Source organism: Bubalus bubalis, chromosome 10, assembly GCF_019923935.1.
Source record: "Bubalus bubalis isolate 160015118507 breed Murrah chromosome 10, NDDB_SH_1, whole genome shotgun sequence".
Taxonomy (NCBI): Eukaryota; Metazoa; Chordata; class Mammalia; order Artiodactyla; family Bovidae; genus Bubalus; species Bubalus bubalis.
In genome coordinates this window covers 29,055,051-29,068,552 of record NC_059166.1, presented here as the reverse complement: position 1 = coordinate 29,068,552, position 13,502 = coordinate 29,055,051, and the positions used below count along the sequence as shown (strand labels likewise).

The 13,502-nt window shown below is 42.3% G+C and overlaps 1 protein-coding gene across 2 annotated transcripts in view; it reads right to left on the bottom strand.

Annotated features, from left to right (window-relative positions):
- Positions 1-13,079, bottom strand: part of IL20RA (interleukin 20 receptor subunit alpha) — a 32,629-nt gene extending 19,550 nt beyond the window's left edge. Inside the window, exon 1 of one of the 2 annotated variants that reach the window (XM_025294481.3) lies at positions 12,825-13,079. In XM_025294481.3, coding sequence (XP_025150266.3) covers positions 12,825-12,933 — 109 coding nt within the window. In that variant the 5' untranslated portion in view covers positions 12,934-13,079. Of the gene's footprint in view, positions 1-12,383; positions 12,723-12,824 lie in introns of those variants that run through there. The other variant, XM_044924181.2, reaches the window with a different exon arrangement.
- Positions 13,080-13,502: the final 423 nt, after the last annotated feature.

The window sequence follows — 13,502 nt, the reverse complement described above, 5'->3', positions numbered from 1 at the left end:
CAGCAAGGAGGACCCACTTAATGATCTCCCAAGTAATGATGAGTTAGCTCTGGCTTGTAAGTCATGTCATTTAGACTTGTGTTCCCTCTTTGTGTTTATTTTCCTCTCATTATATCTTGGCCTTTGGGAAAGCCTTCTAGTCCAGCTTCATCTATGTTATAGCACCATAAAGAAAAGGTCCTTTGTCTCTTCTTGGGTCCTTTAGTAGAAAGAGAATAGATAAATGGCATTTGAAATGGGTAAGTCTTTGACAAGTTCATTAGTGGAGTTTTACAAAGTGTGGCTGCTGCATTAGTTCCAAGAGCTATCTTATAGTTACCTTTCTGTAAGTGTAATGAAATAGTATGACATTTTCCTAATGGCCTCAAAGATAATACTAAGGTCACTGTCTAAATATGTTGCAGTTTCAATCATATGCCTGACAGTAAAAGGTATTTCTATTTCATTACACTGTGGGAAAAAATCAATGCATAAATTAGTACTTGATGAACACCAGTAAAAAACGGCGAGGTTTTCAGTGTGAACTCATGGAGGGTAACTGGTCTCATGGTTACCCAAACCTCTCTCTTCTGGGGCTGAGACTTTCTGACTTACCCTTTATGGACAATATGTTCATGCACTCCTGAGGAAAACCACCAGACTGTAAGAGACTGAATAGCCAAATGTGGCCACTTCTGGGGACTTCCCCTTGGGGCCATTCAAGTTTCACTGGCTCATTATCTTGGGAACCTCAGCATTGAGGAAGCCCTGCCCAGCTCTGCCCTGAGAAAGTCTCCAGCCCCATCTGTCTCTCTGCAGCTGAAGCAGTGAAGCAATCACCAGGCTCTGAGCTGTTTGAGACAGGGCACCATGTCTTACAAGACCCTTTGTATCCCCAGTGCCTGGCAAATACTTTTGAACTGAACGAACCAGGGACTGCTTGGCTCACATACGTCATGAAGACAGAGCAGGACCCAGGTTCATATGAGCATCTGAACGAGGGTGATAGAGTGTGAACTACCAAACCTTGATAGCTTGAAATTACCTTGGGAAACTTGCACTGCACACAAGGGATACTCAACGTACTTTTAATGCAGGAAGAGCAGCTCATGGCAAGTGGTTGCCACATATTGTAAATGTTTTTCAAAATAGGAAAATACTTTACTACCTTGTAAGACCAAAAGAAGAGAAAAAAATCACCTGACTGAGTTTTCTGTTGTGGGAAATGGGGTTAAGAAGAGTTGATGTACAAAATGGCACCAGAGGGCGATTAATCAACTTCAGGAAGCAAAGCTGTAAATATCTCATCCCAACCTCCACCAAAGGAGAGCTAAGCAGTGTCTCTGCCTTCCAGCAGATGAAGTATTGTTCTAACTTCATCATGCTAAAAGGAAAGGCATATTTTCTTTGGTCTTAAGTTTTAAATTATTTCTCCTGAAAAATATGAACTCTTCTTTCCTCCTTCCCCAGCCACTAAAATTATATTTCAAGTGCTCTTAAAAAGTGAGTCGTCTAACCAACACTTAAAGCGTGATGCAGGAACTATTTACCTGAGAAAATATACTTAACTGTTTTCTATGAAGGAGAGAGTACGGTTTGGAGTTAACATTAGTTCCTCCAAACTCAATTATCTTTCTCTAGCAATTCTGCTACTATTTCCCTATTACCGCTTAGCCCATTTGCTGTTGTACTTGAGTACGGCCTCTGCTTTCTCTATAATAGGACTGCTCGTTATTTTACGGGGCACGGCCACCTGCTCTATCTCATTGGCTTCTAATAATTGTTTATGTGAGTAGGTCAGAGAGAAGTCATAAGAACACGAGTTCTAGAGCCACACTGACACCTGCTCCCTGCTCTCTGCTTATCTAAGCTGTGTGCCCTGAAGTAAGTTATTTAGCCTCTGCACTCAATTTCCTCATTTGTAAAACGAAACAATATTATTATCTGCCTCACAGGCTTGTTGGGATGATTAAATAAGGTTCCTAAAATAGTGCCTGGTACAAAGAAAGAACTCAGTAATTATTAGCTCAGCCTTGTCCTTCATGTGCTTACCTGGTGGCTCCATGGTAAAGAACCCACCTGCCAATGCAGGAGACACAGGTTTTATCCCTGAGTCAGGAAGATCCATTGAAGGAGGAAATGGCAATCCACTCCAGTATTCTTGCCTGGAGAATTCCATGGACAGAGGAGCCTGGTGGGCTACTGTCCAAGGGATCGCAAAGAGCTGGACACGACTTAGTGACGAAACAACAACAATGTCGTCCTCCATGGTTACTATTCTCCTTTCACAGCTGAATAAAGGCCCAGAGAGGCTGACCAACTTGCCTGCGGTTATTCAGCCATACGGAGGGTGATTGAGTCCAAGTGTTCTTAGGACAACAGAGATCTCTCTGCTAGGATACTCACTTGCTGCTTTTAGAGAATGCTCCAAAGAACAGTGTTGTGGGAAGAAGAGATTGCACAATCATTATAAAGTTTGCATGTTACTGAAAATTGCTTCTAAGGAGCTATGTAAGAAATTCAATGAGGAAAACCTGAGTATTTCTCCTTTACTGAATCTTTTTCTGGAGGAAGTATACTTAGTCATATCATTCATTCAACCTCATTACCAGGCACCTACTAGAAATGGAAAATCCAGTTCCTAAGGTGCACTGGAAGACAGAAACACACAGAAGGCCCTGCGCTTACAGAGCAGGTATTTTCTGAATCTGGACATAATCCATCAATACACACTTTCCCTGCCAAGTATGTGAATGTTTATATGGATGAGTGATATATAAGTCATACATGAAAAACATGTTATTTCTTTATAGCCACACCTCAATAAGTAAATCTATGTGCTTAAACATGTTCTGGAATATTGCTGTTGGTACATGAGAGTAAATAGGACTTTAAGATTGAGACTACCTCTTAAAATAAATATATTGGCGTTTACCCATCAAAAAGAGTGCACATGTTCCAAGCAGTTTCCTCGGGGCGGTTTATAATCATTTCCGGCATTGCTCAGCTCTGGCATTTGGGACACATATCCTTTTAGCTACAACTGTCTTCAGAGGTAGGTTATAAATATGCAAAAATTCCATCTCATTATTTAAAAATAGGCACACCTTGCTTTTGCCCAACATAGCATTTCTTAGCTTGGTTATACAAGTTACTTGGAAGTGGCTCTGAAAGATTTTGAAAATTAAACCACATCTTCAAGATGAGGTTTGCCACTTAATGGGTTATTTTGACCAACGTGTGCAGGTTCTATCCAGAACTCTGAAAAAAGGAGTTTAGGAAAAACAGTCAGATTTTTGTGCATAGCTTCCTAAAATGCCTATTTTGAAGATGTCATTATCAATTTGTATATGTTGGTCCCATTGTTAGAGTATCAGTCTCACTGGCTTATGTCATTTCTTGTGTGAATGCCTTCCCTTCCTTTTCAGAAATTGGCTTTTTGAGGGCAAGGGTTTGATTTTCTCCACATTTTGTGATTGCCAAAGTGTCTATCCAAAGTGACTAAGGCGATGGCACCCCACTCCAGTACTCTTGCCTGGAAAATCCCATGGATGGAGGAGCCTGGTAGGCTGCAGTCCATGGGGTCGCTAAGAGTCGGACACGACTGAGCAACTTCGCTTTCACTTTTAACTTTCATGCATTGGAGAAGGAAATGGCAACCCACTCCAGTGTTCTTGCCTGGAGAATCCCAGGGATGGGGGAGCCTGGTGGGCTGCCATGGGGTCGCACAGAGTCGGACACGACTGAAGTGATTTAGCATAGTATAGCATATGGGAAAGAAGATTCACATGTGTGTTGTAGTCTCTACGACTCAATAACTTGCCTCAGAAAGTAAAAGACAGAAGAAAGAACAGAGACAGACTTCCCTAGTGGAACAGTGGATAAGAATCCACCTGCCAATGCAGGGGACATGGGTTCAATCCCTGGTCCAGGAAGATTCCACATGCTGTGGAGCAACTAAGCTGCCCAACATAACTACTGAGCCTGAGTGCTGCAACTATTGAAGCCCGTGTGCCTAGAGCCTCTGCTCCCCAGTAAGAGAAGCCACCACAGTGAGGGGCCTACACATCACAACAAAGAGTAGTCCTCACTCTCTGCAATTAGAGAAAGCCCACGTGCAGCAGCAGAGACACAGTGCAAGCAAAAAATTAAAAATAAATACATGAAAAGAAAGAACAGAGAGAAACCATTTGGAGCCACTAAGGTATTGGAAAGAACAACTATTGGGAGCTCCAAGTTCAATCAACAGATATTTATTAAATATCAACATATATCATCCACTTTATCTTTCACATCATTTTCAAATCCAGTACTTCTTTTTATCCTCACATATGTAATACAGTTTTTCCACTGATATCTCTATCACTTCACATATTCAGAAAGAAAATGAACAAGATAAAAATGTGAGAAGACAGAGAAAAATAGAAAAAAAGTAAGAAAAACAAAACAAAAAAAAAGCCTTAAAAACAATTACTTAGTAGTGGAGATTTGGAAGTAATCATTTAATGGAGACTTGGAAGTAATTAATAGTATTTACTTCTGCTCATTGTTGATTGGGATTTTGAGGCAAATGAGGTTGAGAGTGTGATCTCAAGCTGTCTAATCAAATAAGATGAAGACAGAAGTAGATAGCAGCCATTAAAAATACAGTCAGAAAGATGCGTTCTTTTTCAGTGGGCTACCTCTCCTCTGTAGTGACAAGTCAATGCTTTTATGTTTTTGACAGTGACCTGGACTCGATTTAGACCTCTTCAGGTTGGATTATGCCTTGATGAAGTTATGTAACTAAATGTAATACAATGGATAGGGGATCCATGTGCAACACAGGTCCCTCTAAAGATCAGCCCTTAGGGGTAGTTATCCTGCCACAAAGATGTTAAAAAAACACTGGTCAGGATAAGGTACTGGCAACAATGGACCTTCTCCAGGATCAATGCAGAGAATGGATTGATGTAGACATTCCCTTGCTCTTGCTATTAAAGCTAACAGAGCCTTCAAAGGACTGTGTTGATTCCGGAAGTAGGAAACAGCACCTAGGATACCAGCCTTCTTAGAAAACTGCAGCTATAACATGGGTGCCTTTTGATAACTGCAGATGGACTCGGCACTGAGTAGAGCCACAGTCCACAGTGACCTGGTGAGGCTGTCAATGACCTTGAGGTCAGGCTGTCCGTAAACTGCAAAGCTCCTTACTCCTATCCATTTGGCAATACCACTCTCAAAAAAAAATCCCTCCTTTTCGTAGGATTTTGCTATTTGTTGTTGGGTTTTGTTTGTTGATTAGTAGCTTTATAAGAAAGAAATATAAGTGTGGAAAAGGAATATTAACTACTTTGTCATTTACAGATAGAATATGCTTAGAGCAGGATTTAACTTTATTTTCTTGCTAGTATTTTAAATGAAAAATATGAGTATATTGGCAATTCTCGTAAGTTTCAGTTTCCCTTTTCACAGAAAGCCCTGCTTGACTCCTAAATTAGAGCAGTTGCCTTATTCTGTGCTTCTAAAGCAGCTTGGTTTCTTCAGTTCTGGCATTTATACTGTAATCATCTGAGATTAAAAGGTCTACAAAGAAAGCGTCCTTGCTTTCTTGTTCAATTCAATACTTAGAACAGTTCCTGAAATGTAGGAATGAATGACTCTGAGTAAGTGAATGAATAAATGAAAAGTACTCAAAAGAAGGTTATTTAAAAATCACATTGCATCAAGTTATATTTTAACTTAGGAAAACTCAAAATGAATGTGTGGGGGTAAGAAGCTGATTCTTTTTCATTACATCCAATCAGCTCAAATACCTCATTCCCCTAAGTTATTTACTGTTAAGGTACATATGTTGTTCTATTTTGCACTAAACCAACCATTAGCCAACTTAAAAAATAACAACATAAAGCATTTAGTAGATAATTTAGAGAACCTTTTAAACATATACATTTTAATGTAAAATGGAGGAGGGAGGCTGACTTGGAATCATATGAGTAATTAGCCTTAAGCATGAAAATGGTCCATGTTGGAGCAAGATTTTGCAGGAAAGTGCCCCACAGAGAAATGGAGGCAGGAGGTAGGGGTTGGAAGAGAGTGAACCCCTCTGCTGAAGAAATTTTAACTCCATCATCTTAATACACATCCATTGATGTTTCTCTTTTTTAAAAATTAAGATATAATTGACATAAACATTATATTAGTTTCAGTCATACAACATAATGATTCTGTGTTTGCATATATTACAAAATGGTGGCTTTCTCTTATGTTCATGTTAAAGAAAGCATAAGAGAAGACTCATCTATGCCCTTTACATTCTCAAGGGACGCTTTCATGTGTGAGACCTCTGCAAAAGTTTCCCTTTGGCAGTGGACATAGATTAATAAATATGTTGAGGAGAACTACATAGGATTGAAAAGGCAGCTTTCCTTTACTTTAGGAACCAAGCTCATGGGTCCTGCTCACTACCCTCCAAGTCTTTGAGGGTATGGTGTGTGCCTGCTCAGTTGCTCAGTCATGTCCGACTCTTTGCAAACCCCATGGACTGTAGTCTGCCAGGCTACTCTGTCCATGGAATTTTCCAGGCATGAATACTGGAGTGGGTTGGCATTTCCTCCTCCAGGGAATCTTCCTGGCCCAGAGATTGAACCTGTGTCTCCTGCGTTGCAGGCAAATTCTTTACCATTGAGCCACCTGGGAAGCCCGCTGAGGGTATGGTTGGTGTTATAAATGTATGTTGAAAGGAGTATGTTGCAATCCCAACCTCCAGTACCTCATTATGGTGGGCTTCAATCCAACATGACTGGTATCTTTATAAAAATGGAAAATTTGGACACAAAGAGAGACATGCACAGAGGGAAGATTATGTGAAGAGACAGAAGGAGCACTGTGTGAAGGCAGAGGACTGGGATGGTGCTCAACAGCTAAGGAATGCCAAGGATTGCCAGCAACCACCAGATGCTAGGAGAGAGGTGTGGAACAGATGCTCTTCTACTGTTTTAAGTTCTAGCTTCCAAAACTGTGAGATAGTAAATTTATATTGATCTAAGCAACCCAGTTTGAGGTACTTTGTTATGGCAGGCCTAGAAACGTAATATAGTAGGTGTCTGTTGCTCACACCTTTCCTCAAAAATGAACATAATGTTTATTTATGAGAACAATGAATGCTGTAAGGGCTGCCAAGTTACCCAAAAGTAAAGAGGAAGGGACTGATGTAGGAGAAAAAAAAACACAAAAAACTGCAACATTGAAAAGGAGGAAATTTAAATGGGGGAAAGAACATAAACAGAAGCTTTAAGAGGATACACTTGCCAAAATATCTCATACTACCAAAATACAAATGTAATTGTATGAAATGGAAATTTCAGGAGGCTGGATGAAAGGCATACATGCTCAGACTCAAGAAGTATAAGGAAAACTTCCTGACAAACCTGTAGAAGAGAGGAATGCCATTCTCTGTGCCTGGAGGTGGAGCTGGCATTTGATGAAGCTGCGCATAAAGTGATTGGACAAGTTGAGTGGAAGTCATTTTGGCATGTCCACGTGCAATGCAGTGAGTGCTGCATTGAAAAATAGAACTGATTTTGAATAGATAATATTTGTAATCAATAAAAATTTCCTTTCCAGAAAAGTCTCATTAATTGCATTAAAGTCCATCATCATAGATTTCACCAGCTCTAGCCAAAACATTATGCCATACTTCCATTCTCTATAATCTAAGAAGTGAAGAGAAAGAAAACTGCCTCTACAAAATGAAATTATATTTGTATGAAATTCTGAGTTTAAATGAGGGGTCAAGGTCTGTGTATCATAGGAGAAGACAACAAAGATAAAAAGGGAAGGTAACTTTTAGGCATTAGAGGCCTGTGTTCACCAAGAACCTGATGGTAAATCACTCAAGGACCAACATTCGAGGGGTAGTGTTTAAAATGTGGCAGATGAGCCATCTCATCATGATCTACAGTGAGTCAGCCTGACAGCTTACGGACAATCCAGAACACACACCTACAGAAAAGACCAGGAGAAAGAGGGGCCTGGCATGGTGTAACTGGGGAGGTGGTTAGCTGAGATGAAAGAAGACAGAGAGAATGTGATGGTTGCAGTCAATGAGCTGAGCAGATTGTTCTATACAACTTGATCCACTCAGAGTGAGGACCAACTCTGAGAGAGACAATGGGAGACGAGGAAAGAGATCACGATCTCAGCTCATTACACAGAAGAACATTCCAGTAGCTGGAAGTCTGCAACGACAGGACATCGTGACTTGGGTGTCAGGTAGTGAGTTTCCTACAATGGGAGATGCTTCAACAGCAGAGAGGTAATGCCTTGGAAGTTATGCTGCAGAAGAGATTCACAAGAGAAGGAGTTGGATGGGATTTTAAGGTCTTTTCAAGCCTAGTTTTCTATAGCAAAAAGAATTCTGAAAATAAAGCAGAAGAAATATTTAATTTTAACATTGCCAGTCACCTTTTTTTTTTTTTTTTAAGAGGGCCTAGAAAAACATTCCAGTAGCAATGAGCATACCCGGCAACGAGATTTTGGTTTCTAGATCTTATTCTCCAGGAGAAGGAACTAGAGCTCCTTGGGGAAGTGGCTGATTCAGCCCTTCATACCTGCGTGCTAAGTCACTTCAGTTGGGTCGGACTCTTTGTGACCCTATGGATGGTAGCCCACCAGGCTTCTCTGTCCATGGGATTCTCCAGGCAAGAATACTGGAGTGGGTTGCTATGCCCCCCTCCAGGGATATCTTCCCAACCCAGGGACCAAACCAGTGTCTCTTATGTCTTCTGCATTGGCAGGCGGGTTCTTTACCACTAGCACCACCTGGGAAGCCCGTTCAGACCTGGGGAAGGGAAAATATGAGATGAACTTGAAATATTTTGTGATGCTACAAAGTAATGAAATGCTTAGGAAAGAATGGGGCCTGTTGAAAGCATGCAGGAACCAAACTAAAAGAGCTTTTGATGGCCAAAGCTGGAAATTTTGAGCAATAAAATTAATACTAAATAATAATAGTATTGGATTATAACTCAAATAATAAAGCAAAACATTTATGAATCCATATTAATATATGTAAGAAACTAAATAAAGAAATAAATGACAGAGAAGCAAAGGCTCTTCCCTGCATTAGAATTCCAATTTAATAAATTGAGAAGGAAAGAGTGAAATTAAAAAATCACCATTAAGCATAACAGTTATTGCATCCAGTATCCACTGATGAATATTAAAATTAGTGGGTGTATGTTTGAGGAGAAACAGGATACTTGCTCCATCTCAGAATATCTTCCCACTAGATATTTATTCGGAGAAGGCAATGGCACCCCATCCCAGTACTCTTGCTTGGAAAATCCCATGGATGGAGGAGCCTGCTAGGCTGCAGTCCATGGGGTCGCGAAGAGTCAGACATGACTGAGCGACTTCACTTTCACTTTTCACTTTCATGCATTGGAGAAGGAAATGGCAACCCACTCCAGTGTTTTTGCCTGGAGAATCCCAGGGACGGAGGAGCCTGGTGGGCTGCCGTCTATGAGGTTGCACAGAGTCGGACACGACTGAAGCAACTTAGCAGCAGCAGCAATTTATTAATCAGAAAATGAAAAGAGGAACTCTACAGTGAAAAACCCTACAGACACCACCTAAACCAAATGATCAAAGTTAACATCATCAGGAAGAAGATGTACTGATATCATAAACCCTTTGATAGGACGGGCTGGTAAAGATAACGTCATTTCTGTGGTATTATTGCCCAAAGGGAATAATCTCACTCTAATGAGGAAACCTCAAATGAACCCATACTGAGGGACAAGTCTGAGGGAAAGGTGACCAGGACTCCTAAAGTGTCAAGGACAGGAAAGCAAACAGAGACTGAGGAACTCACAGATTGGAGCAGAGGAAGGAGACAGCAACTGAAGGTAACTGGGATCCTGGCACAGGAAAGCAGCATTAGTGGGGAAAAAAGGGTGAAACTGAAACAAAGTCTGTAGTTTAGTGGATAGTGTTACACTGTTGTTGTTTAGTTGCTAAGTTGTTTCTGACTCTTTGGGATCCTATGGCCTGTAGCCCTCAAGGCTCCTCTGTTCATGGGATTTCCAAGACAAGAATACTGGAGTGGGTTGCCATTTCCTTCAACAGAGGATCTTCCCAACACAGGGTTCGAACCCGTCTCTTGCATTGGCAGGCGGATTCTTTACCACTGAGCCACCTCGGAAGCCTGAACAGTGTTACATCAATGTTAATTTCACGGTTCTGAACACTGTATGGTTATATAAGATCTTAAAATTAAGAGAAACAGGGTGAGGGGGTTCATGAGAGCTCTATTATTTCTAGAGCGTAAGTTTCATATTAGCTCAAAATTAAAAGCTAAAAAGGAGAAAGCAATGAAAAAAATTTAATTAGTTCACTGGAATCATTTGTGTGTGTGAAAAATATCTTAAAATAACCTCCGTGAAATAAAATACCTGATACTGCTGTGTTTATATCAAAGAAGAAACACTTCAACAAATACCCTCACTGTGTTAAATGTAGCATATTAGTTCTAACAAGCAGAGATACTTTAATATTTAGACCATATTCGAAAGCTCCAGACCTAGAGTTGGCTCCTTTGTTCATAGACACAATAAACTCTATTTTTTCCCTCTTTGGGGATTTTGGGAAGCTCTTCTCGAGGGAGGCACACCGGAGGTGAGATGTATAAACTCTATTTTTTCCCTCTTTGGGGATTTTGGGAAGCTCTTCTCGAGGGAGGCACACCGGAGGTGAGATGTCAAGTCTGAACAGGAGTTAGCCAGAGACAGAGTGGGCTGGAACATTCCAGCACAAGGAATTGCAAGTATGAAGTCCCTGTGATGCAAAACAGTTTGGTTTGCTCTAGGAACTGGAAAACGTCCACAATAGTAGGAATTAAGTGGTGTGAGTGAGGCTGAAGAGACTGGCAGGAGGGGTCACATAAGACCACACAGGAGACTTTAGAATGATTCTATCAGCAGTGAAGGTTTCTGAAGGGTTTGAGGAGAGGAGATAGTGACTTTGGCAAGTCATCTCCTCCCACTCTCTGTTACTGACTTTAAATGCTCATTAATATTATGCTGACCAGGATTCTTTATCTGCAGTGATGAATAAGACATGGGATTAGGCCAACAGGACCAGACTGCCAAACCATAGTGATGAATTTCCTAATGAAACTTCTGTCCCTGGAGAGTTGATAGAGTCGAGTTTGTGTCCCTCCTGCCTTGTGAGTGTGGTACAGATGTTCCAAATTCCTTTAAAAGTTGACCTGAAATGAAATACCAAGAACTTTCCTAAAATGCTGATGCCACATTGAAAATTTTTTTTTCCTTTCTCTTTGGATGTTTGGTATTGTAGTACAGCCCAATCCAATCACAGAGTTGTGTGACTTCAAATTTTTGTGCCAAAATTTTTGAAATATTAAAGCCTTTACTACTGGAATGTGGCAATGTCATATAATTCTTAGAAAGTTCACATGGCTCTTCAGATATGGTGGTGGAACCAACAAGATGGGATAGCTCTCTATCCACATAAACACATGTACCTTCTCACCTGATTTTCCTATCAGCTCTCAGTGTGCCTTGAGGCCCAGAAGAGGACAGGAATGTTTTAAGACGAGCCAAGAAAGTACCTGGGTCAGGAGAGAGTTTTTTTGTTTTTTCCCCTAATTTTGCTTTGAAGCCAAGAATATTATTACCTTCTAATGTCAGCCTTCCAATCCAATTAAGAAGCAAGCTTTATTTATTTGATTAGAAATAGAAACAACCAAATTCCTGTCAGTTAGTTGAAGCTCAGTATCTGGCTAAGTCAGGAGCAGTCTCTTCCCATTCAGCTTACCTAGGAATATTTATCACAAGAGAAAAGAATGACAATTTCTGGTAACTTCAGGATTTAGAAGAGAAAGAGAAGCTTTTTGTGCATAACGTCTATTGTCCAAAAATCTCTCCAAGATCTATATGCACACTTTTCTTTTGATTATACTGAACTTTTGCAACTTGTTCTTTGATTACTAAGGACACCACAGTTTCATGGACAACTTTTTGCATTCACAGTCATTGTTCAGTTCTGGATTAAAAACATAGAAGCCTGGGCCAAATCTGCACAAAACACAGTATTTCAAGCTCTGTTGCTTGAAATTAAAAAAAAAAAAAAAGAGAGGATCCTAGATATCTTTAAAAACATTCTTTTTCTCATACACCAGAAATGCAGAAGGAAAACAGAAATCAGTTAATGAATCATTCTGATTTACTGGCTTGCAGCTGGTAGAGTTAAAACTTAAAAACAAAACCAAAAAAACCTGTATCACAGATCAGTTCCAAATTTTGTTACTTCTGAAAAATCAAAGGGCATTTACATGCACGTGGTCAAAACGGCAAAGAAAAAAAAAAAAAAAAAAGACTTGCCCAGGAAAGGGATCTTACTTTAGAAACGTTGCCCCTTTCTAGCTCCTGTCCCCTGCGAGCCCAACTCTTTTCCGGAGTTCGGTTCTTTAAAGCGCAGGCATCGCCTCCTTCCCTGGGGTGCTCCCTGTAGAAGGGCAGCTGGTACGTGGGGCCGCAGCGGGGGTGGCGACAGCCTGCGACGTGGGGGCAAGTGCAATGTGCAAAGGCACTGTCGCCGACCGCAAGTTACCAGCTGCGGGTCCACTCGGAGCGACTACAGTCAACCTGCCTCCACCGTTACCCGCAACCCTCGCAACAAGTTCTCAGCGCACGCGAGGCAGCGGCGTTTCTTCCCCGGGCTCCCTGGCTCCCCGCGCGGACCTCCGCTCCTCCTGCTCCACGCGCCTGAAAGCAAAAGGCGGGGTGGAAGAAATCAGTCGGAGCTGGGCGGCCGGCTGGCCCCGGGCACGATACTCCTACCTGCCCGTCCCGTCGACGCGGCCACCAGCAGCAGGAACAGCAGGGCCAGGAGGCCGGGTGCCGGGGCTCCTCTGGCCGCCGCCCTCGCTGAGGGTCCGGGGGCGCACATGGGCGCCGGAGCTGAGTCACATCTTTACAGGCAGCCGTCAGCGTGGGACTCCCCCTCGGGCCGCGGGCGCTGGGAGCGCTGTCTCCCCTCCGCACCCTGGGCCAGGGCTCAGGCTGCTCGCCGCGCTCCAATTGGCTGGGTGCCGGGGGAGGCGGAGCTGCGGCGGAGCCCCACCCGCGTCCCGCCGGAGCCGGGGCTGGGTGCCAGCGCCAGGGGAGTGTCCGAGTTCTCCTCTAAGCCCGTCGGACTAGCAGCTCCGAGAATCCTTGACTTTCCACCTCCCTAACCAACAAGGTCACTTGTTACTGTTGTTTCGTCTCTAAATCGTGTGGTTCTCTTTTGCAATCCCATGGACTGTAGCCCACCAGGCTCCTCTGTCCGTAGGATTTTCCAGGCAAGAATACTGGAGGGGTTGCTATTTCCTTCTCCACGGGATCTTCCCCACCGAGCGATGGAACCCACCTCTCACACTGCAGGCAGGTTCTTTACCGCTGTGCCACTGCGGTCAAGTCCAAGGAGGTCACTACTGCAGGGAAAACTTCCCTCCCGACTGTTTAAACAGTTCCTCT